Source organism: Exserohilum turcica, assembly GCF_000359705.1.
Source record: "Exserohilum turcica Et28A unplaced genomic scaffold SETTUscaffold_5, whole genome shotgun sequence".
In the NCBI taxonomy this organism is placed as follows: Eukaryota; Fungi; Ascomycota; class Dothideomycetes; order Pleosporales; family Pleosporaceae; genus Exserohilum; species Exserohilum turcicum.
Window position 1 is genome coordinate 1,902,336 of NW_007360266.1, and position 19,676 is coordinate 1,922,011.

The 19,676-nt window shown below is 53.4% G+C and overlaps 9 protein-coding genes and 1 non-coding gene across 10 annotated transcripts; 6 read left to right on the forward strand and 4 right to left on the reverse strand.

Annotated features, from left to right (window-relative positions):
* Positions 1 to 18: 18 nt before the first annotated feature.
* Positions 19 to 106, reverse strand: SETTUDRAFT_t53. The gene has a single exon. It is a non-coding gene; the product is annotated as a tRNA-OTHER (tRNA).
* An 831-nt stretch (positions 107 to 937) lies between these two features.
* Positions 938 to 2,923, reverse strand: SETTUDRAFT_22219 (uncharacterized protein; the record flags this gene model as incomplete). The annotated part of the gene is made up of 1 exon (XM_008030557.1): positions 938 to 2,923. One exon carries the CDS (start codon positions 2,921 to 2,923, stop codon positions 938 to 940), a length of 1,986 nt encoding a protein of 661 aa, XP_008028748.1.
* Positions 2,924 to 3,268: 345 nt separating this feature from the next.
* SETTUDRAFT_164859 (uncharacterized protein) lies at positions 3,269 to 4,724 on the forward strand. The gene is made up of 2 exons (XM_008031025.1): positions 3,269 to 3,546; positions 3,596 to 4,724. Exons 1-2 carry the CDS (start codon positions 3,322 to 3,324, stop codon positions 4,658 to 4,660), a joined length of 1,290 nt encoding a protein of 429 aa, XP_008029216.1. The 5' UTR covers positions 3,269 to 3,321; the 3' UTR covers positions 4,661 to 4,724.
* Positions 4,725 to 5,615: 891 nt separating this feature from the next.
* Positions 5,616 to 7,126, forward strand: SETTUDRAFT_33813 (uncharacterized protein; the record flags this gene model as incomplete). Its single annotated transcript, XM_008030642.1, has 4 exons — positions 5,616 to 5,753; positions 5,822 to 6,470; positions 6,521 to 6,756; positions 6,809 to 7,126. The coding sequence occupies 4 exons, from the start codon at positions 5,616 to 5,618 to the stop codon at positions 7,124 to 7,126; spliced, it is 1,341 nt and encodes a 446-aa protein (XP_008028833.1).
* Positions 7,127 to 7,568: 442 nt separating this feature from the next.
* SETTUDRAFT_94326 (uncharacterized protein) lies at positions 7,569 to 9,536 on the reverse strand (the record flags this gene model as incomplete). The annotated part of the gene is made up of 3 exons (XM_008031026.1): positions 7,569 to 7,734; positions 7,800 to 9,326; positions 9,373 to 9,536. The coding sequence occupies 3 exons, from the start codon at positions 9,534 to 9,536 to the stop codon at positions 7,569 to 7,571; spliced, it is 1,857 nt and encodes a 618-aa protein (XP_008029217.1).
* A 459-nt stretch (positions 9,537 to 9,995) lies between these two features.
* On the forward strand, positions 9,996 to 11,309 carry SETTUDRAFT_93832 (uncharacterized protein; the record flags this gene model as incomplete). The annotated part of the gene is made up of 2 exons (XM_008031027.1): positions 9,996 to 10,228; positions 10,274 to 11,309. The coding sequence occupies 2 exons, from the start codon at positions 9,996 to 9,998 to the stop codon at positions 11,307 to 11,309; spliced, it is 1,269 nt and encodes a 422-aa protein (XP_008029218.1).
* Positions 11,310 to 11,804: 495 nt separating this feature from the next.
* Positions 11,805 to 13,876, forward strand: SETTUDRAFT_140159 (uncharacterized protein; the record flags this gene model as incomplete). Its single annotated transcript, XM_008031028.1, has 3 exons — positions 11,805 to 12,146; positions 12,196 to 12,608; positions 12,655 to 13,876. Exons 1-3 carry the CDS (start codon positions 11,817 to 11,819, stop codon positions 13,874 to 13,876), a joined length of 1,965 nt encoding a protein of 654 aa, XP_008029219.1. The 5' UTR covers positions 11,805 to 11,816.
* A 681-nt stretch (positions 13,877 to 14,557) lies between these two features.
* On the forward strand, positions 14,558 to 15,619 carry SETTUDRAFT_94784 (uncharacterized protein; the record flags this gene model as incomplete). The annotated part of the gene is made up of 1 exon (XM_008031029.1): positions 14,558 to 15,619. One exon carries the CDS (start codon positions 14,558 to 14,560, stop codon positions 15,617 to 15,619), a length of 1,062 nt encoding a protein of 353 aa, XP_008029220.1.
* Positions 15,620 to 16,256: 637 nt separating this feature from the next.
* On the reverse strand, positions 16,257 to 17,864 carry SETTUDRAFT_22226 (uncharacterized protein; the record flags this gene model as incomplete). The annotated part of the gene is made up of 3 exons (XM_008030558.1): positions 16,257 to 16,997; positions 17,048 to 17,185; positions 17,235 to 17,864. The coding sequence occupies 3 exons, from the start codon at positions 17,862 to 17,864 to the stop codon at positions 16,257 to 16,259; spliced, it is 1,509 nt and encodes a 502-aa protein (XP_008028749.1).
* Positions 17,865 to 19,007: 1,143 nt separating this feature from the next.
* On the forward strand, positions 19,008 to 19,223 carry SETTUDRAFT_62298 (uncharacterized protein; the record flags this gene model as incomplete). Its single annotated transcript, XM_008030696.1, has 1 exon — positions 19,008 to 19,223. A coding segment is annotated over one exon (216 nt), but the record flags the coding sequence as incomplete, so codon positions are not given.
* Between the last annotated feature and the right edge of the window lie 453 nt (positions 19,224 to 19,676).

Sequence of the window (19,676 nt, forward strand, 5' to 3'; positions counted from 1 at the left end):
GGACCATAAATATGGTTGTGAGGGGAGAAGGATTCGAACCTTCGATCTTTGCTGACGTGAGACAGCAGAAAATTTTCCAGGCGCTCCACCACTGCGCCATCCCCCCGATCGGCATACAAATTACAACAGTATATTATGGTCTTTCGGAAGCGTCTTCACAGAAAACAAGGACTGGGCCGAGAAGAAGATTAAGTCAATCCCTATCCTCTGGTCAACAGGCCAGTCGTCGTGCCGCGGACGACATGGCAAGCAAACAAGAAGAAGAACAAAACAAGAATACTCGAACCGCGCGGGGCGGGGGATACAGCACAAGAGGCAACCATATACATCCTTCATAATCGTTCTTTTCCTTTGTCCAAAAAATGCATGTTGGGATTTTGAATTTAGCATACATAGCACTTGTTGTACTCTACATAGACGAAATATCAAGGTATTGTATTGTGTCTCTAGGTCATCCTAGAGATGGATTTAGAAGCAACATATCAAGTTCTTCCCTCATTGCTAATGTCATAATGAACTTGCTGTTTCAACGAGGAAAATGTGAGGAATAGGCAGACATATCAAATGCATGGCTGAGCAGAAAAGGAAATAAGAAAGACTTGACAAGTGTCTATGTGTTTCACGATACCGTTGGCCATTCGTCATGCTGTAGCATCAATGAAAGACCAGTTCTCAGTCGGAGCAGAAGCAAGAAACTCTACTTACTTACGTGCATGCGTACACAGATGAAGAAGAAGAAGATAGGCGGGAATCTCTAATCTCGCATCTGAGAAGGCCCCAGAAAATACATAGACACATACCTACCTACCTACCTACCTACCTACCTACCTACCTACCTACCTACCTACCTACCTACATACATTCGACTCTCCACGCCTCAACGCCTCGCATACTCATTACCGAAAACGAGACCATACAGGCCAAAAAGAAATACACACTACAACCCCTTCCCATCAAGATACTCCTGCACTCGTTCCAGCAACTCGGCTTTCTTGCCCACGCCACTCAGGCCCCGCGCAGCGAGCCACTGTTTCAGCGCTGCAACAGTCTGCTTGCTAATCTGGCCGCTATTATTCAGGTTGGCCATTTGCAGATCCGTGACCCCGTCTTCATTGTCACTCGCATCTTCGTCTTTGACTTTTGCTTCTTTCTTGACGCGTTTGGGAGCGGGTTTCTTGTCGTCTGGATCAGCGGCAATGCGTTTTTTCGCGGGGGGCTTTGCGCGGTGCGCAAGCGCAGACTTGTATTGCTGGGCATATGCATCTTGGAATTCGCGGCCGTAGGCTTCAATGTACTCGCCGCAGCGCTTGTCGATCTGGCGGAAGCGCGGAATGGTTTTGTCATCTGGGTGGTCGGGCAGTTCTTCTTCGAGGGCGAGCGCCTGCAGGATGCGGTAGAACCATTGCAGATTGGGATTGGGGTATTTGGAGGCATCGTAGATGCCCTTGGGGAGCTGCAGCTGCTCGATTATGAGACGCATTTTGTCGGTTAGCGCGTCCGTGGTTGTGAGGGGTGCTTCGGGCTGTGGCGGGAACTGGCGTAGGTCGTCGGCGAAGGGAAGCGGGACCAGCCAGAGACCGGGCGGCATGGCTTGTTCGCCGTCTGGGGTAGTTTTCTCCTCGCCTGGAATCAGGGCGGCGAGCGTGGGCGCGGCGTTGCGCCGGGGAATGAACCATGCTAGGCCCATCTTCTTGGACTTGAGGAGTTTTTGTTGGAGCGCTGAGAAGACGCGCGTGGAGCCGATAAAGTCGGCTTCAGAGGGGTAGATGAAGGTGGATTTGTTGGTGTTGGCCCAGATGGGTACGCTGGAGAGAGGCTTGAAACCAATGATGCGGATGATGGGGTCACCGAAACATTGCCGTATCTTGGTAATCTCTTCAGGCGTGAATAGTATTGCGTCCCCGCCAAACTTGTAGGCTTTCCGCAGCTCCGTCTTTTCGACAGTGCGGGCGGTATCGTCGGCCATGTGTGTGGTTGAAGAAGTGACGATCTGTGGCTTTTCTCCGCCAACCCAGACATAGCATGATTTGACGTGCTCCTGGCGTTTGATCATAATGTATCCCTTGACACCAATTCGTAAGTCGGGACCTAGTTCCAATGGCAATGAGAAGAGAGCACGCCGGGGTGTGGCTTTCGAGTTGATCGAGGAGATGAGTTGCTTGAGAAGTGAAATGCCCTCGCCGCTTTTTGCGACTTTCGTGGTAGAGGGTATAGCAACTGGTGCGTCTGGATCTGATGGTGATGTCGGATAGACGAGGTCATCGTAAAAGCGTGACCGATCGAAGCTGTGGTCCTGCTGTGAAATGGGGAACAGGTCGATGGTACAGCCCAAGTCGTACAAGTCTCTTGCGCGAGTGATTGCAGCTTCCTTGTCTGCTTTGGCCTTGACTGGATAGTCGTTATCGGTAACGAGAAAGAGACGCCGTGATGAGAAGTTTGGAGCCTTTATGGTGAAGATCTGATTTGCGCAGAAGAGCATTGTTGCTATGCTGGCCCCATCTTTTGCTGGCTTCAATATCTTTTCAGCTTCTTCTTCATCCTCGATTATATCTCTTAGCCTCTTGACATCTTGCGCTGAAGGAACGTCGAGGTCGGCCAGCAGATAGCAGTGTTGGAAAGTACTGTCGCCGTCTTTGAGGTCTGTCTTTTCTGTTCCAAACAACAATATGCCCATCATGTCGTCTGGATTCGAAATGATGCGCTGCTGCATCAATTGATAGGCGCATTTCAGCGCAGCAGAGGTTGGTGAGTCGCGCTCGGCTTTCTTGTCCTCTGACTTTGGTGGTTTTTCGAGCATGCTAGGACTAACATCGATGGCGAAGAGAACGGCATCTTTGATGGTTTTGTAGCTGGCATCGTCGATTTCCTCCTCTTCTTCCTCGTCTTCCTCTTCGCCTGGGCGGTGGTCTTGCGGGTCCGCCATGATACAGAAGTTGGATTCAATGACAGCTAGGGCGACTTGTGGCAGTTTCAAGAACTCTGTGCTGAATTGGCTGACTTATAACTACTTTCGGTGTGCAGTAGGAACAAAGGCGTGCAATTGTCGCCTGGACGTTGCCGCGGCGGGACAAGACCAAGGCAACCGTAGGCACGCGTCTTAGCTCCAACACGCTTGCACGTGACACTGAGCCACAGTGGGGCATCTCCGAGCATCCGATCCTCAGCCTCGATCGTCATCACTGCCAACGGGACAGGCGCCATTGGTCGAAGCTCCACCTACGCTTTAGGTTCCGACGTTATTCACTTTCGTTGTCTGGCCTTGTGCTGACACTTTCGAGTAAAACGCTTCGAGACGCCTTCTTTCTCGTCGCAAACCCCACAATGGCTCTGCGGATATCTTGTTCTCGCGCTGCAAAGCGTGCCACCTCCATCACACCCGCCACCTCCGTCCTCTCATCCTACAGCGCGCAATGGAGGAGAGGCAATGCTACGGTTGCCCCATCGCCGGTTAAGCCCGGATCAAAGGGGCCTACCGCCATGGTGTTCATGAACATGGGTGGGCCATCAACTACGGATGAGGTCCATGGTTTCCTCAGCATGTTGTTTGTACAGTTTCCACTCACACGCGCCATCGATCATTGACTGACAGAGACAGGCCGACAAAGATCTGATCCCCCTTGGACCCCTCCAAAATTACATTGGACCGTACATTGCTCGGAGAAGAACACCAAAGATCCAAAAGCAGTATGCAGAAATTGGCGGAGGATCGCCCATCAGGAAATGGTCTGAACACCAAGCTGCAGAGATGTGCAAGATTCTCGACAAGACCTCGCCCGAGACAGCGCCGCACAAGCCCTACGTCGCTTTTCGCTACGCCAATCCCCTCACTGAAGACACATACAAGCAGCTGCTTGCTGATGGATTTGGTGGTGGCAAGGGTGGCCGCGCTGTAGCCTTCACGCAATACCCACAATACTCGTGTTCTACAACTGGTTCTTCGCTCAACGAGCTCTGGAAGTGGAGGACAAGGTTAGAAGGCAAGCGCACCGGTGGAGAGACTGGCCAAGAAGTTGAGCCCGAGGGCGCAATCAAGTGGAGTGTGATTGATCGATGGCCTGCCCACCCAGGTCTCGTCGAAGCATTCGCTCAGCTCATCGAGAAGAAGCTTGCCGAATACCCGCCTGAGCGCAGGGACGGCGTTGTCATTCTCTTCTCGGCGCACAGTCTGCCCATGACTGTGGTGAACCGCGGCGATCCATACCCCTCTGAGGTTGCAGCCACTGTCTACGCCGTCATGCAGCGCCTTGGTATGAAGTACAAATACCGCCTCGTATGGCAGTCGCAAGTCGGTCCACAGCCATGGCTCGGCGCGCAGACTTCGGATACGGTCAAGGAGTACATGAAGAAGGGACAGAAGGACTTGCTGCTTGTTCCCATTGCATTCACCAGCGACCACATCGAGACACTGTATGAGCTCGACAAGGAGGTTATTGGCGAGGATGCCGAAGGCCACGAGGGCGTCAAGCGCGTGGACAGCCTGAACGACAACCGTGTCTTCATTGAGGCACTGGCAGATATTGCAAAGACACATTTGCAGAGCGGCCAGGCTTGCAGCCCTCAGATGACGCTGAGGTGTCCCAAGTGCACGAGCGAGAGGTGTCTGGCACAGAAGGAATTTTTCGCGAGCCAGGCGCAACACATTGATCCTCCTACAGCATAGTTCATGGCACGAGATGCCGGTGTAAATATGTATTAGTAACTGTCATTGCTCAAAATGATATGTCAGTCCTTGCAGTTGCGACTGCGATTCATGAGTCGCCAATCACTTGCCTGTGAATAACACTTGACAAGAATTTTGTCAGCATTGCAGATGGAAGTGTTCTGACAGGCCAACGTGATTGCTTTTGTTAGGTCATACGCTGAGATGATTAGGAACGAAGCCCCTCCCGTTGGGAGGATATTCTGTTGGGGCAGAGGAATCCATTTGGTCACATCTGTTGGAGATAAGTTTCATATTTCAAATGCTGAATTCTCCTTAAGCGGCTTGACGCGATTTGAAGCGATGGATCCATGTAGGAGAGATGAATCAGAATGCCATTGAGTAAGCGGTTGTTCCTGTAAGTCTTGGGGAACACGCGAGGAAACCGGAGATCGGCCCCGCCACATGAATGTCCAGAGTAACCCTTGAAATCCGCACTCGGAAAGTTCATGTCTTGGTCTCTAGCGGAGGATTTTCTGGCTCTGTTCCAAAGCTGCTTTGTCGTCCCTGAAAGTATTGTGCCGGACGGCCTTTTCTTCGGATGGCGTACTGGACCCTTTGCTTTTGGCGTCCATGGGGGCCGCAATATCCACGTGCTGTCTACCTGGAGTGCATTGTCGCAGCCAGTCAACCACGCATTGATAATGCGCAGAGAATATAGAGCCGGCAAGTAAAAGACTGCAGGCATATACGGCACATTGAATGCACGTAAGGGTCCAAAATAGATGTTGAGGCAGATGCAGCGCGGAGTCGGAGAAGATCGGGACGTGGTGAGATTTGGCGTCGGGCGGAGCCTAATCGCTTAGCGCGAAAGCGGATCCCCGAGCTGGGCGGAGCTGAGCAACTTTTCGAACCATCACCACCACCGCAGTCAACCCCCGACCTCACCCCTCCCACATCCTCGTCGCCTCCCACAATGCTGTCCAGGACAATTAGGCGGAGCATTGCGTCGCCCTTGAGGCGCAATGTCGTCGCTCCGGTTGCGCGCCCCGCCTTCAGGTTCGTCACCACGGACGCCGCTTCATCGCATACCGACCCGGCGAATGTGCCTGCGGTAAGAAACGCTCGCAGACGGCCAATTGAGAGGCCGGGCGGATCCAATGGGTGACTGACGGTCTGCAGGAGGATGACAAGCCCTTCGAGATCCGCCTCTCGGACGAGGCCTTTGAGACATACGAACTCGACCCGCCACCATACACAATGGACGTCACCAAGAAGGAGCTGAAGCAGATGTACTACGACATGGTCGCTGTCCGGTATGAAAACTCCGAGTTTCAATGTGCCCACATATGCTCAGCTTCTAACGCGGCCACCAGACGCATGGAAATGGCCGCCGACAGGCTCTACAAGGAGAAGAAGATTCGGGGTTTCTGCCATCTGTCTACCGGTCAAGAGGCGGTTGCCGTCGGTATCGAACACGCCATTGAACGCGCCGACCATCTCATCACCGCTTACCGCTGCCACGGCTTCGCCCTGATGCGCGGCGCGACCGTCAAGTCCATTATCGGTGAACTGCTCGGCAGGAGGGAGGGTATTGCGTACGGAAAGGGTGGATCCATGCACATGTTCGCCCCCGGTTTCTACGGTGGAAACGGTATCGTCGGTGCCCAGGTCCCTGTTGGCGCTGGTATCGCTTTCGCATGCCAGTACACCAACAAGAAGAACGTCACCCTGGCCCTTTACGGAGACGGTGCCTCCAACCAGGGTCAAGTTTTCGAGGCTTTCAACATGGCCAAGCTCTGGAACCTGCCCGTCATCTTCGGCTGCGAGAGTGCGTAAAACACCACATGACTAAATGTCGAGTCTACTAACCAAGCATAGACAACAAGTACGGTATGGGTACTGCCGCTAACCGCTCGTCTGCCCTCACCGACTACTACAAGCGTGGTCAGTACATCCCTGGTCTGAAGATTAACGGCATGGATGTCCTTGCCGTCAAGGCTGCCGTCAAGTACGGAAAGGAGTATGCCGCTGCTGGCAAGGGTCCTCTCGTCTACGAATACGTTACCTACCGTTACGGAGGACACTCCATGTCCGACCCTGGAACAACATACCGCGTAAGTTGATTGAGGATCTGATGCAAGTTCAAACGCTGACAATTGACAACAGACTCGTGAGGAAATCCAGCGCATGCGCAGCACAAACGATCCCATTGCCGGCCTCAAGCAGAAGCTCCTCGACTGGGGCGTCACCTCTGAGGATGAGCTCAAGGCGATCGACAAGCAGGCCCGCACCGACGTTGATGCTGAGGTCGCCGAGGCGGAGAGCATGGCTCCCCCTGAGCCCACTGGCAAGGTCCTATTCGAGGACATCTACGTCCGTGGCTCTGAGCCCGAGTTCCTGAGGGGCCGCATTCCCGAGGAGAACTTCTACTACACCGAGCACGACATGGGCGGTGAGAAGAAGCCTGTCGCCAGGACAGCATAAATGACTGTTTTATGAAATTTATGGGTTCGGACATACGAGGCGTGGGGGCCTCTGTGGTGCAGCGAATCAAGGGAATTGTAATTCTAGGACCTAGAGGCTTTCTACATGTGCGTGTATACTGCTAGGGAGCGAGTGATCTTGTTCCTTTTTGAACGGAACCTCTTTTTTTGATTGCATCACGACGAGTGTTATTATGTTGTGTTGTGTGATGCTGAGCGGTTGCAGAATGTTAAGCATGTGCCTTGTCAATCTACCAAGGCTCGATTCTTTTTATCTCTCTTTCTTTTCTTGTCAACAGACATGACTCGTCCCATCGTATGCATGTAGACCAACCGCGTGCGTTGGGTATCGTATCAACAATGCTAAGATGCAAAATTGTTTTGTACTTTCAGACCCCGAAACACCAGGGGGGTCTTTTTTTTCGGTCGTGAAATGAACTAACTTAGCCTTCTCCACCACTCGCATTCTCATCCTCCGAGTCCTCTTCGAATTTTTGCTGTGCGGATTTGTCTTCGCGCTTCCTCTTTGTCGCTTGGATACCGCCAGATGTCAGGTAGAGGAACTGGGGGTCCTTGTAGTTATCCAAGTGGGTGAAGAAAGTGTGGAATCTAAAAAAAAACACCTTTTGTTAATAGTGGTCCTCGAAGATGGTAGTCGAGAGGTTGCAACTTACTGGTTTCCCTGGGCCTCCTCACGGAAAATATGCTGATAAATCTCGCGCTCCTTGAACGCCTCGATCTTGTCGTTGTAGCGCTCAAAGTCAATGGGGTCGCGGCCGTGCTGCTTGGCTGACTTTGCGTTGTACGAGTCGAAGACGGGGCGCTCGAGGAGGAGGCCGAGGCCCGGTGCCTTGGGGATACGCACGACTTCGTTGCCGAAGCTCTTGTCCATGATGGCGGGATCGGTGCCGCAACGCACCGTGAGAGCAGCCATGCCGACCATCTTGCGGATCTGGTGCATCATGAAGCTCTGGCCGTGGACTTTGAGACTGAGCCACTCGGTGTCGTTGATGATGATGGGCTTGGGCGCGACTTTGAAGCTCTTGATGTAGCGCTGGGCGGACTTGTCGTTGAACTTCTTGTGCACCGTGTAGTTGTGGTATTTGTGCGTTCCGAGGTACTTGTCGAGTGCGGCTTGCACGCGGGCTTGTCGCTCGGGCGAGATGCGATACGCCTTCTTTACGTCAATGTACGTCTTTTTGAGCGTCTTGATGGCTTCCTCGAGGACCGGCTGGTTCACGACGCCTTCGGGTAGGGGACGAGAGCCGTCGGCGGAGCTGTCGAGTGTGATACCAGGTTCGTTTTGCTGTATCGCATCGATGGTATCCTTGACCTCGTCTGCGGGCGTTTCGCTCATATTGACCTCACCATCATCTGGCTTCGCTGTCTCTTCAGCGGCTTCGGTGTTTGCAACCTTCGCTTCCCTTTCAATCGAGACATCGATTATGCGGTCTTGGCCGGGCGGCGCATCGACAGCGTCAACGTTGTATAGCGCCTCTAGGACGAGCGGCCGTATTGAGTCATCTAATGACTCCAGAATCGGCTTTATATGCTTTTCCTCCACCTCGGGCCAAAAGTTTGCGACTTCAGCCTGCCTCTCGCGGTATCCCTCCAGGTCGTTTTCCTTCTCCGCATACTCTTCCAGTTTCTTGCCTATGTAACTTGAAGGGTGCGGTGGTAGGAATGAGTGCGTTGGAATCAGATACTCGTACCATCTGGAGTCGCAGGCTTGGTAGCAGCTGAAAGATCCAATTGTTCGCTGGATGCCCCAGACCCTGATCTGTTCGGGCAGGTGGCTGTTGATCTTGTCGACAATATCCTCGTCCTCAATGATCAACTTCAGCGATACGACGTTTCCGGCGGCGTGCACACCCTTATCGGTGCGGGCGCAGCGCACGAGAGAAGACTTCTTGGGGTCGGATGCGTTCGCTTTGGAGATTGCGCCGGCCGCGACGAATGCATTGAAGAGGTCGCCTTCAATTGTCTTTTGCTTGTAGTCGATTTGCATGCCCTTGTAGCCAGTGCCTGAATAACCAATCATGACTGCGACTTTGCGCTTCGGTCTGCGCTCCTCCGCCTCGACCTCTTCGGCGGGAAAGGCTGCCGGTAAAGCCGGGCGCTCATTCTCGCCGCTCTTGTCCTGTTCTTTATACTTGGCCTGCTGTTCGGCATTGCGGTCCCGTCGATCTAATTGGGAAGAGCTTGCTTAGTTAGACACGCACACTGGAAAGGCAGAAAGCCGCTCACTTATGTTCCTTACGCCCCATATTCCTTTTCTTATTCGGACGGCTTCCATGCTGGTGGCGTCCACCTCCTCTTGCAGCATTCCTGCGATCGCGGTCTGCCCATTTGCGCTTCTTGTCGCCGTTGTCGCGATTCGACGAATCCTGGGCTCCTCCGTTGTCGGACATTGTCGCAGGAAACTCCTCAAAAGCTTGCCCCCAAATACGGAGCAGCTGGTCATAGAATAGTAGTGAATTTGGAAAGGGCTGCTGCTACGGGTCGAGGTAAATTGTGGGGGTGCAGCGTCCCATTTTCTTGAAGCTCCAGGCTTGGCGTGGCAGATGCGCCTCACCGCCCGCGCCGCGCTAGCTTCATGCCCATTTGTACGTGCTGCCTACGCCCTCCAGACCTGCACTCTCCTCATCCACCCACCCACTGTCACGTCGACTTGCACGCGAGCAGTCATCGCACAAAGTAGAAAGACAGCTGGCGCTTCTGATACGTACTGGGCTGTACCCGTCAAAGCACACCGTCTGCGCCTGGATCCGGCGCATTCGAACAAAGGCCCTCTGAGCCCACCGCTGCTCTCCTGCCCGTCCGATAGTGCTCTGAGGAGCTTCTCGACAGTCGCAGCCATGGGCGCCGCTATGAAAGACGTTGTAGAGAAGAGGGCCAAGGACCCCGTACAAGTAGTGAAACAGTTGCTGCGGACCGTAGTTCGCATGTTCTACGAGACCGAACACATTGTGATCATGGACGCCCTCTGCTACCATGGCGCGCTGCCCGTGGCTGACATGACGATCATCCTGGATGCAGGCAAAAACTCGAAGCACGTGAGTAAGATTGCGGGTAAGCTGAGAGAGGCAGGCTTGTGTTCATCGTAGGTTGTCTTGACTCTGCTGCTAGCCTCCGCTGACATGCTTAGCTATACGCAACATGTCATGCGCCAGGGCGCGAACAAGGCATCCAGCAGAGAGTTCTTCTACATCGACTGGCGCCATGCGGTCGACTCGATCAAGTACAAGATCTACAAGATTGACGAGGGCATCAAGAGAGACGCAAAGCCCACGACCGAGAAGCCCGAGTTCAAGTGCTTGCGCTGTAAATCGACATATACCACGATGCAGGCACTGGACCACCCCGATGACAACCCTGGGCCGGACGACAGTGGTTTCATTTGCGCAAGATGCGGGTTCCGACTAGACGAGATCGATCCAGACGCCCAAGCAGACGATATCGACGATACTCCCGCCAAGTTCAACAAGCTGTTTGGTCCGCTCATTGAGACCATGAAGGAGATTGAGAGCATGGGCAGTCTTCCAGCCATGGAGCCGGCAGATATCATTAGCGAGAGGATTGAGCTACCCCGCGACAGGAACGTCGATCCAGGCACCCAGGTTGAGGTCATTGAGACGACCGTCTCACGACCGACTGCTGTCAAGGGCATTGACACGGGTCCAGAGAAGATCAGCGTACAGATTGGATCAAGTGCCGAGCAGAACGAGAAGCAGCGGATGGCAGAGAAGGCTCGCCAGGAGAAGATTTCCATGCAAAACCAGCTGCCTTCATGGCACACTCAGTCTACTGTGATCAAGGATGCTGCTGGAAACGCTGCGGCCGTCAAGCAAGAAGACAACGGAGTAGACACACCCGCAATCAAGATAGAAGGCGGGGACCCGATTGCCACCAACCAAAACCTCGATGCGGTCTTTGCGCAAATCGAGGCCGAGCGTCGCAGGAAGGAACAGGAAGAGGAAGACGACGACGAAGACGACGACGAGGACGAGTTTGAAGACGTTGATGTCGGTACGCCGAGTGCTCTTCCGGATGCGAAGCGCGTCAAGTTGGAATCGTCGGCTGCTCCCACGCCCTCGGCTGCCGCAACCCCAGCAGTGATTACTCCGGCTGCGTCAAACGGGGGAGATGAGAGCGAAGAGGACGAGTTTGAGGACGTGAATTGATTTTCTGCATAGCGTGGGCGTTTGGGATGAAGGCTATCTTCTTTTCGTGACCAGAAGCATAGGCCGGTACTGGGGGCTATTATCTGTGTATTTTCACATGCATCGGGTGGGTTTGGCTTGGGGCAATATACCGCTGTGCTAGATGAGGCATGGGGCGCAAGACGGTGTTAATGTAGATTACTGTACAAAAACCAACTGCTTTCTTGAGATGGGTTCGGTATGCTGTTGTTTCTAGATTCAAAATGAAATCAAAGTATAACAAATGCTGCAGTTTCATACATGACTGTTCTAAAACAAAAGACGATCTAGGAGAGACGACGGTGCCAGTCAGCCTTCAGCCCTACGGCCCAGACTATCAGGACTAGGCGAGCTTGCTTGCACCATCCCACCTCCGATCCCCGCGTGCCTTCACCAAGACCTCCGCATTCGCCCCGCCAGCGCTTTTCAATCCGCCCAAGGTCTCGGCGGAATTCCTCGACGGATGATCTAGTAAAGCGCGAATTGAAAATGGCCGCCTCGACCAAAGATCTCGCTACGCTGCTTGCACAAACCACGATTGAAGACCACGACGAAGTGCTGAAAGCCACCAATGCGGCTCTGAAAAAGTCAAAGAGCGACCAAGCGGCGCAACACACCAAGGCCGTAGCACTCGTGCACCTGGACCGATACGAAGACGCCTTGCACGTGTTTGAAGCCGCGCCAGAACTCCAGAAGAAGGCGCAATTCGAATATGCATATGCGTTGTATAAGACAGGCAATGCGGCCAAGGCTGTAGAAGTGGCACAGGCTGCATCGCCAAATGGCGGCCGTGGGATGAAGCATATGCTCGCTCAAGCGGTACGTGCCAGACATTCGGGAATGCGTATACGTGGCTAATGGAATCCAGGCATATCGCTCGGAGAACTTTGCTCAGGCCACAAGGATCTACAAGGAGCTCGCAGACCAGAACGTCGAAGGCGAGGAATACGATATCCGAATCAACTCCGGGGCCGTAGACGCACAATTGGAATGGACAGGGCAGGGCGAGCTGGCACAGAAGAAACAGCCCACGCGCGAGGACCTAGAGGTTTTCGAGACAGCATTTAACGCTGCATGCGGAAGCATCTCACGCAACGAATTTGGGCAGGCACAAGTCTGCTTAAAGCGCGCAAAGGATCTGTGCAATGCGGTTTCGGACATGAGCGAGGAAGAGAAGCAGGCTGAGCTTCTCCCAATCACTGTGCAGCAGGTATACGTCTTGATACAGCTAGGCAAGATTGATGAAGCAGAAGAGCTGGCTACCAAGATTCCTTTCGCGGAGTAAGGCTTCCCAGCAATGCCGTTGCACTATTGCTAACAGAACCAGCATCAAAGAACTCTCGACCCGCTACATTGCGCAGGTGAACAGCATTGCTGCCTCAAAAGAACATTCAAACCCCTATCTCTCGCATCGCCTCTTCCACTCGTCGCCTCAGCCTCCAGTCACCGATCAACACTTCTCCTACCAGTCCAACATTCTCCGACAGGATGAATATGTCATCTCACTGCTGTCACAAAAAGTAGCAGGTGTTGCAGAATCGACCCAAAAGGTCATCTCTGCAGCTCCTACCCCAACGCTTTCCCCAGCCGTCAACATGGCGGCTGTTCTCAATGCAGCGGCACACGCTAGAAACGCAAGCACTGAGAAAGCTGCTTTGAAAGAGATATTGCCGCTACTTGAGAAAAGGCCAAATGACGTTGGCCTGATACTCACGATAACACAACTATACGTCATCACGAACAACTACGCCGCTGCGACCTACCTTCTGGAATCCTTCTTCAAGCGTCTCGAGCAGAGTGGTTCAGCGTCTGATCTTGACGTGCGCTTTGCGCCGGGCCTAATTGCGACACTAGTCTCTCTATACGCGCAGCAAGGGCGCCCAGGAGCATCAAAGACTGAACTTGCAAAGGCCGCAGAATACTGGCGGAAACCGCACAAGTCAAAGACAGAAGCGCCATCCAAGTCTCTCATGGTTGCTGCTGGCACAGCACTCCTTGACACGCACAACCCAGATAACATCAAATCTGCAGGCGAGATCTTCAAGGGCTTGTATGATCAGGACAATGAAGACCGAGCATCCATTGCTGGTCTTGTCGCTGCGTACAGCATTACAGATCCCTCCTCGATACCGGCAGACCTTCTCGCATATTTACCGGAAGCCAACCGTCTAGTGTCTGACATTGACGCTGCTGAACTCGAAAAAACAGGTGTTCCCCTCGGAAACCTCACTTCGGTCAACCTCGCAGTGGAATCACGGAAACGCAGCCAGGCGCCGACCAATGTAGCTCCATCCAAGGCCAAGAGGTTACGCAAGGCGAGGATGCCAAAGGAATATGTCGAGGGCAAGAAGATGGACCCTGAGAGATGGCTCCCAATGCGTGACAGGAGCTACTATCGGCCCAAGGGACGAAAAGGAAAGAAGAAGATGGAAGGTCTCACACAGGGAGGCGTAGTAGCAGAAGACAAGGGCACACCAGCTGCTCAGGAGAAGAAGGGCGGCGCTGACAAGGGCAAGAACAAGAAGAAGGGCAAGAGCGGCAAGTGGTGAGTGATGATCCATGTCGTCAGATACTCTAGAAGAACACGTAGCCAGCAATCAAGCGCCATCGAGCATACTGTTGTATGTATGATGCGGCCTATTACGAGTCATGTAGCACTACCCCACCTTGCTTAAGCTCCAAGCTACCCCTCCAATCCTTGTATCATTGTCAAAAAGCTTTCCACGGCCAACAAGTCAATGAAACTAATCCCTCCTGCCTGGACACCGCGATCAGATGCAGCCGCGTCAGGATACGGAACGGAAACCGGGAATAGATGATTCGAGAAACGGGTTTTCCACCAAGTAACAACGCAGCAAAGTGGGCAAGAAAAACTGGATATTCTACCAGAAGCCGAGGTTGGCCGTATAAGTTCTTGGTGTCTTTTGGTGGTTACTCGATGAAGCTAGTCTACCTTTTGCAACGGCTGTTTTGCTCATGGACATGGACTTACCCTTGGACGATGATGATGACGACCGTAAAAGCCCCGTTTTACAACAAGCCTTGTTCGGCTGCTGGGGGTATTTAAGAGGAGGGTGTTTTGACCGGGGAGGGGAGGACAAGGGTGTTTTTGTCAAACTCAATTTATCTACTTCTTTTGACGTGCCGCTCAGCATCACCTTCACCACCAACTCTCCACACCACTTCGAAAGCACAGAGACAGACAGAAGAAGACTACCAGCAAGCGCAATATGCCGGGCCAGGAGACACGCCAATGGGTCGTTGCGAAGCATCCTCACGCGGACCCCGTTCTTGAGGGCGAAGACGCTACTTTCAAGCTTCAGACGACGACACTGCCCGCCCCAGGACCCGATGAAGTCCTCATCAAGACGCTCTATTTTTCCAACGACCCCGCGCAACGAGGATGGCTGGACCCGACCATCGAGCCAGAGCGTCTGTACGTGCCACCGGTGCAAAAAGGCGAAGTAATGCGCTCGGGCGCCATCGCCCAAGTCGTCGAGTCCAATGCCGCCAGCCTGTCCAAAGGCCAGCTCGTCGTGGGTACCGTAGGCTGGACCGAATACGCAGTTGTACCCGCGAAAGCCGTGCGGGCCATCCAGGCCGACGAGAGCGCTGGCATCCGGCCTACACATTTTGTCGGCGCCCTCGGCGGCACAGGGCTGACGGCGTACTACGGGCTCATGGATATTGCGCGGGCGTCGCCCTCGGACACGGTCGTTGTCTCGGGCGCAGCCGGCGCCACAGGCTCCATGGTGGTGCAGCTGGCCAAGCACGTCGTGGGCTGCAAGCGCGTCATCGGCATCGCAGGCGGGGCGCAGAAATGCGCGTGGGTTGAGTCGCTCGGCGCAGACATCTGCGTCGACTACAAAGCGCCTGGCTTCGAGCAGGCCCTCAAGGCCGCCACCCAAGGCTTCGTAGAAGTCTACTTTGACAATGTCGGCGGCGACATCTTGTCCCTCATGCTGGGCCGCATGAAGCGCCACGGCCGCATTGCTGCCTGCGGCGCCGTCGCAACCTACAACTCCATGGCCGACAGCGGCGTCAAGAACTGGTTTGAGATTATCAGCAACCGTATCGAGGTTAGGGGCTTCATCGTGCTGGATGTCATGGAGAGTGGCAAGGCTGGCGCGTACATCCAAGAACTGATCAAGGCTGTCAAGGCGGGCAAGATTCAGGTTGGGCCCGAGACGGAGACCGTGGTGCCAACTAAATTCGAGGATGTGCCCAGCACGTGGACGATGCTGTTTAAGGGTGGGAATACGGGAAAGCTGGTTACAGAGCTGAAGGCTTGATTTGGGAAAGGGGGGATGATGCGCAGTGTAATATGGTAATGTCTAGGCTGGCGAGCGATAGAGATTTGTTGTATATAAAGAAGAAAAAAGTGTTTCGGAACGTTGTATGAGAACAACGGCTGAATTGAACAAGTCTGGGTAAAAGATTAATAATTGAAATATCACATACCCTCCTTTGTTAGGCTGACACTTGCACTGGAGCAGCAAGACTCGGATTCTCCAACTAATCTTCTCCATGTCTTCTCCACTTCCATGCCGTCATTCGGGTTCCTGCATGACAGCCACATTCCAGATGGTCCTGTATCTTTGTCCATGTACAGCGGTAGGTCCCATATCTGAAGCCATTTCCTGGCCTCATCAAGGAATTTCGAGAACCGATGTGTTGAAAGTATGCGTATCTCACGCCCACCTCGCTGAATAACAGGTGCAAATTCTGTGTTTGGGCGAGGCAGAGCACCACAAGGACGGAGTTCTTCACAGCTTCTGCTGACTCGTCATCAGCAGATCGACGACGGCACAACTGAACGCCCAGAAGCTGGAGGACTATGTGAATGTCTGCTAAACTTAGATGGTCATTCGCACGGATAAATGTCTACAGTCCGATTTCGTTATACTTGCATCTCTAAATGTATTCATCTCATATGAACCGCGGATTGTTCTTAACCTGAACACCCATCTCTGCCAGGGGATTCACCGGCGGTGGGGCGTCGTAAAGTTCAGGTACCCTCGCGCCCATATACACGTTCAAGCACCACGTTGCCTGCGCCGTCGCACCTCTCATCTCGTAGTATTTTCGCGCGACCATGAGGGGCGTCAGCGAGCCGAATCTCCCCGAGTACCCTGTCAGAGGGCGGCAGTGATACGGCACGCTTCTGCAAATGGAGTCTGCAAAGTTTTCCAGTTGTCGACCCCACGCCATCAGCTGCTTGGGGTCGAGCTGGCGGTGTTGACGGAGGAGCTTGAAGGTGTTGCCCTGCATGATGAGCATGCTCATCCAGTAGATGAGGTAGCAGATGCCGGCGGCGAAGTAGTGGAATTGGAACACAGGGTCGAAGACGCGATCGGCGCAGATGTCCATGAAGCCGTCTATGGAGGCGACATCGACTTTGTTGTAGCGTGGGCCGTGTCTTTCAAAGTTGTTAAGCCAATCAAATGCACGTCCGGCAGTTTGGTCGCAGTCATTGAGTAGCTTGTCGATTTCTTCTGGGGGGCTGCCTGGTTTGGCTAGATCATCGGTGCGTTCTAAAAGCTGCGGTATGCCCATGACAATATCGAGGAGTGCCACATAAGGATCGATTCTGGCCGCTCGGGCGGTTACTGCTAGCCATTCGGGGGTGTCTAGCATCGACGCCTTCCGCATCAGGTAACCAATGCTCAACTAGTAGGCATTAGCCAAGTGGCGAAAGGAGGGGTACTAGACTATCATACTGAGTTGTACCGGATGGCATGGAAGATCTGCATGCTCAATCTACTCTGGAACGATTCCGGGCCGCGCTGCTTCAGTAGATGCAGAAGCCCCTGTACATGGCAAAAGAAGCCTTGACCCGACGTCACTCCAACAAACACCTGCGAAGAAAGTCAACACAGCAACTGTTACGTGAGGAGTTTGCCTTACCTCAAACAGCGAGAGCAAATATGTAGACAAGAGGGTCTCGTCCTTGAGTGCTACCTTTGTGTTTTGGATCGCTCGCATCATCTGGGTGAGTGCTGTGCCATAGAGCGACCTGGAACGATGGATAAGCGGATGGTCCCTGTTGTTCACAGCCAGCTGAGCTGCAGAGAGCGCGTCGATGGCTGCCATGAGGACTTCGCTGTTCGCAGGCATGCTGGGCAAACCGAGCATTAGTGCCGATGGAGGGGGCAATGCGGGACCCTCGGTTTTGGGGAGATACAGCGATATGAAGGTGCCAACGTGCTGGATGCGATCTGCAGCAACCGAGCTGACCTGCTTGGGAATGTGTATCTCTCCAGGTCCATGGATCGTGCTGTCTCTGCGGTCTATGGCCTGGCTCTGTGGCTGGACGGGCTGCTGTGAGTTGGCGAATCTGTAGCGGTTCTCATCCTCTTTGATCAGAGCGGGCTTGTCTCCTTTGGCGTCGAACTCGTGAAGTATGAAGGCCTGCGTCGGCCGATAGCCAGGGCACTTTGTGCCGCGCTTGAGGCAAGTATTACATTCTGGCTTGGCCTCATCGCAGCGCACCTTTCTTTTTCTGCACTCGAAGCATCCAGTCGACCGTTTCGGCATGCTCACGACACAAGCAGGATGGCCGCCACGCGAGAGTCGCCACACAGGATCTTGATCTGGCTTCGGAAAACACTTGAGTCAAGGACCGAGGGGAAAGCAATATGAACTGGAGGGGGAGATGGGGGCTTGGGGAGGGAGTGGCAATCGAAGCCAGCGCCATCGCGGCCGCTGCCGCTATAGGCTTCAAGCTAAGTAAAGACTCCCTGTTCCCGCAATCTGGTCTGCCAATCACTTTCCACGCCAACGCCGGTCAGCGTCCTAGTTGTGCACACTCTCCTGCACAAAATCTGGGCGTGCACTCGAATTGAGACATTTGGGGGCCGGGCTTGCTAATCCCTTGCAGGCATCTCCTCGGCGCAATGGGCGCGTAGACTGCGAGATACTACCAATCGTCCTTTGCGTAGTGTGGCAGTTTCCCTGCGTACGTGTATGGGGCGGGATGCTCGCGGCTCGACTCTTATTCCAGATCCTTTGGCAGATCGCACGAGTTCGGAGGCGGTGCTGGTGCAGGTTATGCATGGGTTGGCAGCAGGGTCGCAAAGGAGGCCCTGCAAATGCTGGCACTGCGACTGGCTGGCGAGATTGTGCCAAGAGAGATTGCAAGACATAAATTGTCTGTAATGGATAGAAGTGCCGAGGGAAATGAAGTAACGACTCGAGTGCTCAGAACTAGCCGCATTTTCTGCTTCCTGGGTCCAATCAAGGCCGGGAATAGCATGCGAAGCTGTGAACTGAGGTTCCGTGGAGCGATCCAGGGCACAGCTGCGGTGATTTGTATCAGCTGATGACATCTGATTTCGTCCCTCAATCCTGTAGCAAAGCTCAAGATCGCCAGGTCAATGGCTTCCTAGTTGTTCGATGTGGGCATGTTTTCATCTGTATAGTGTTAGTAAAGAATTCCCGCCGAGAGACCAGTTCGCGTCATGCGTCAACCAACGTCTCGTATGCGCATCACAGGTTAAGAGGAGAGCGGTACCATGGCAGTATGTATGTATCTGGTGATATGCGTAGGAGCTTTGCATTGTACGTGGAGAGCGCGCCTAGTGTGGGTGGTCAATGCGTGCAACGGGTCAGACAATGCAACACCCCCTGCATCTCCCAAAGTAGAACCCACCAATTTCAAATCCCCACAACTCCACCACCATGACAGCTATCGAAAAAGCGCTTGCGGCAATCAATTCGCAAGGTCCAGAAGGACAAATCTCGTACCGTGCAGCTGCAAAAATATATGGTGTTGCGGCATCAACTTTGACGCGTCGCCACCAAAACAAAACGCGGTCGCGTGCAGCCGCTGCACACCCACGACGACTACTCTCACCACAACAAGAGAAATACCTTGTCCAGCACATAGAAAAACTCTCTGAGCGTAGTACTCCACCGTCCCGAGAGATGATTCAAAAACATGTTGCCAATATTGCAAAAAGACAGCCATCTAACAGCTGGGTTACAAGATTTCTTCGGCGGAACAGAGAGAAAATTATCACCAGAAACACCGCCGGCATCGACCAAAACTGCAAAAAAGCTGACGATTTTAAAGATTACCATAATTACTTCCGTCTACTTCACGATTATATCGAGAAATACGATATCCAGCCGCAAAATATCTATAATATGGACGAAAAGGGCTTTCTCCTTAGTGTCACTTCAAGGACCAAAAGGGTGTTCTCCAAGAGACTTTGGGATGAAAAGAAAGTTCGAGCAGCTGTTAGAGACGGCAGCAGGGAGTGGATAACAACTTTAGACTGTATTTGTGACGTAACGGGAGCTGGATATCGCCTATGATAATCTTAAGGGCAAGCTGGACTTCGAAAC

Excerpts from the sequence above, each read along its gene's own strand:
- SETTUDRAFT_164859 (XM_008031025.1), top strand. The coding sequence starts at position 3,322 with ATGGCTCTGCGGATATCTTGTTCTCGCGCTGCAAAGCGTGCCACCTCC. Across the intron at positions 3,547-3,595 it reads GTTTCCTCAGCATGTTGTTT|GCCGACAAAGATCTGATCCC; the intron begins GTACAGTTTCCA and ends TGACAGAGACAG.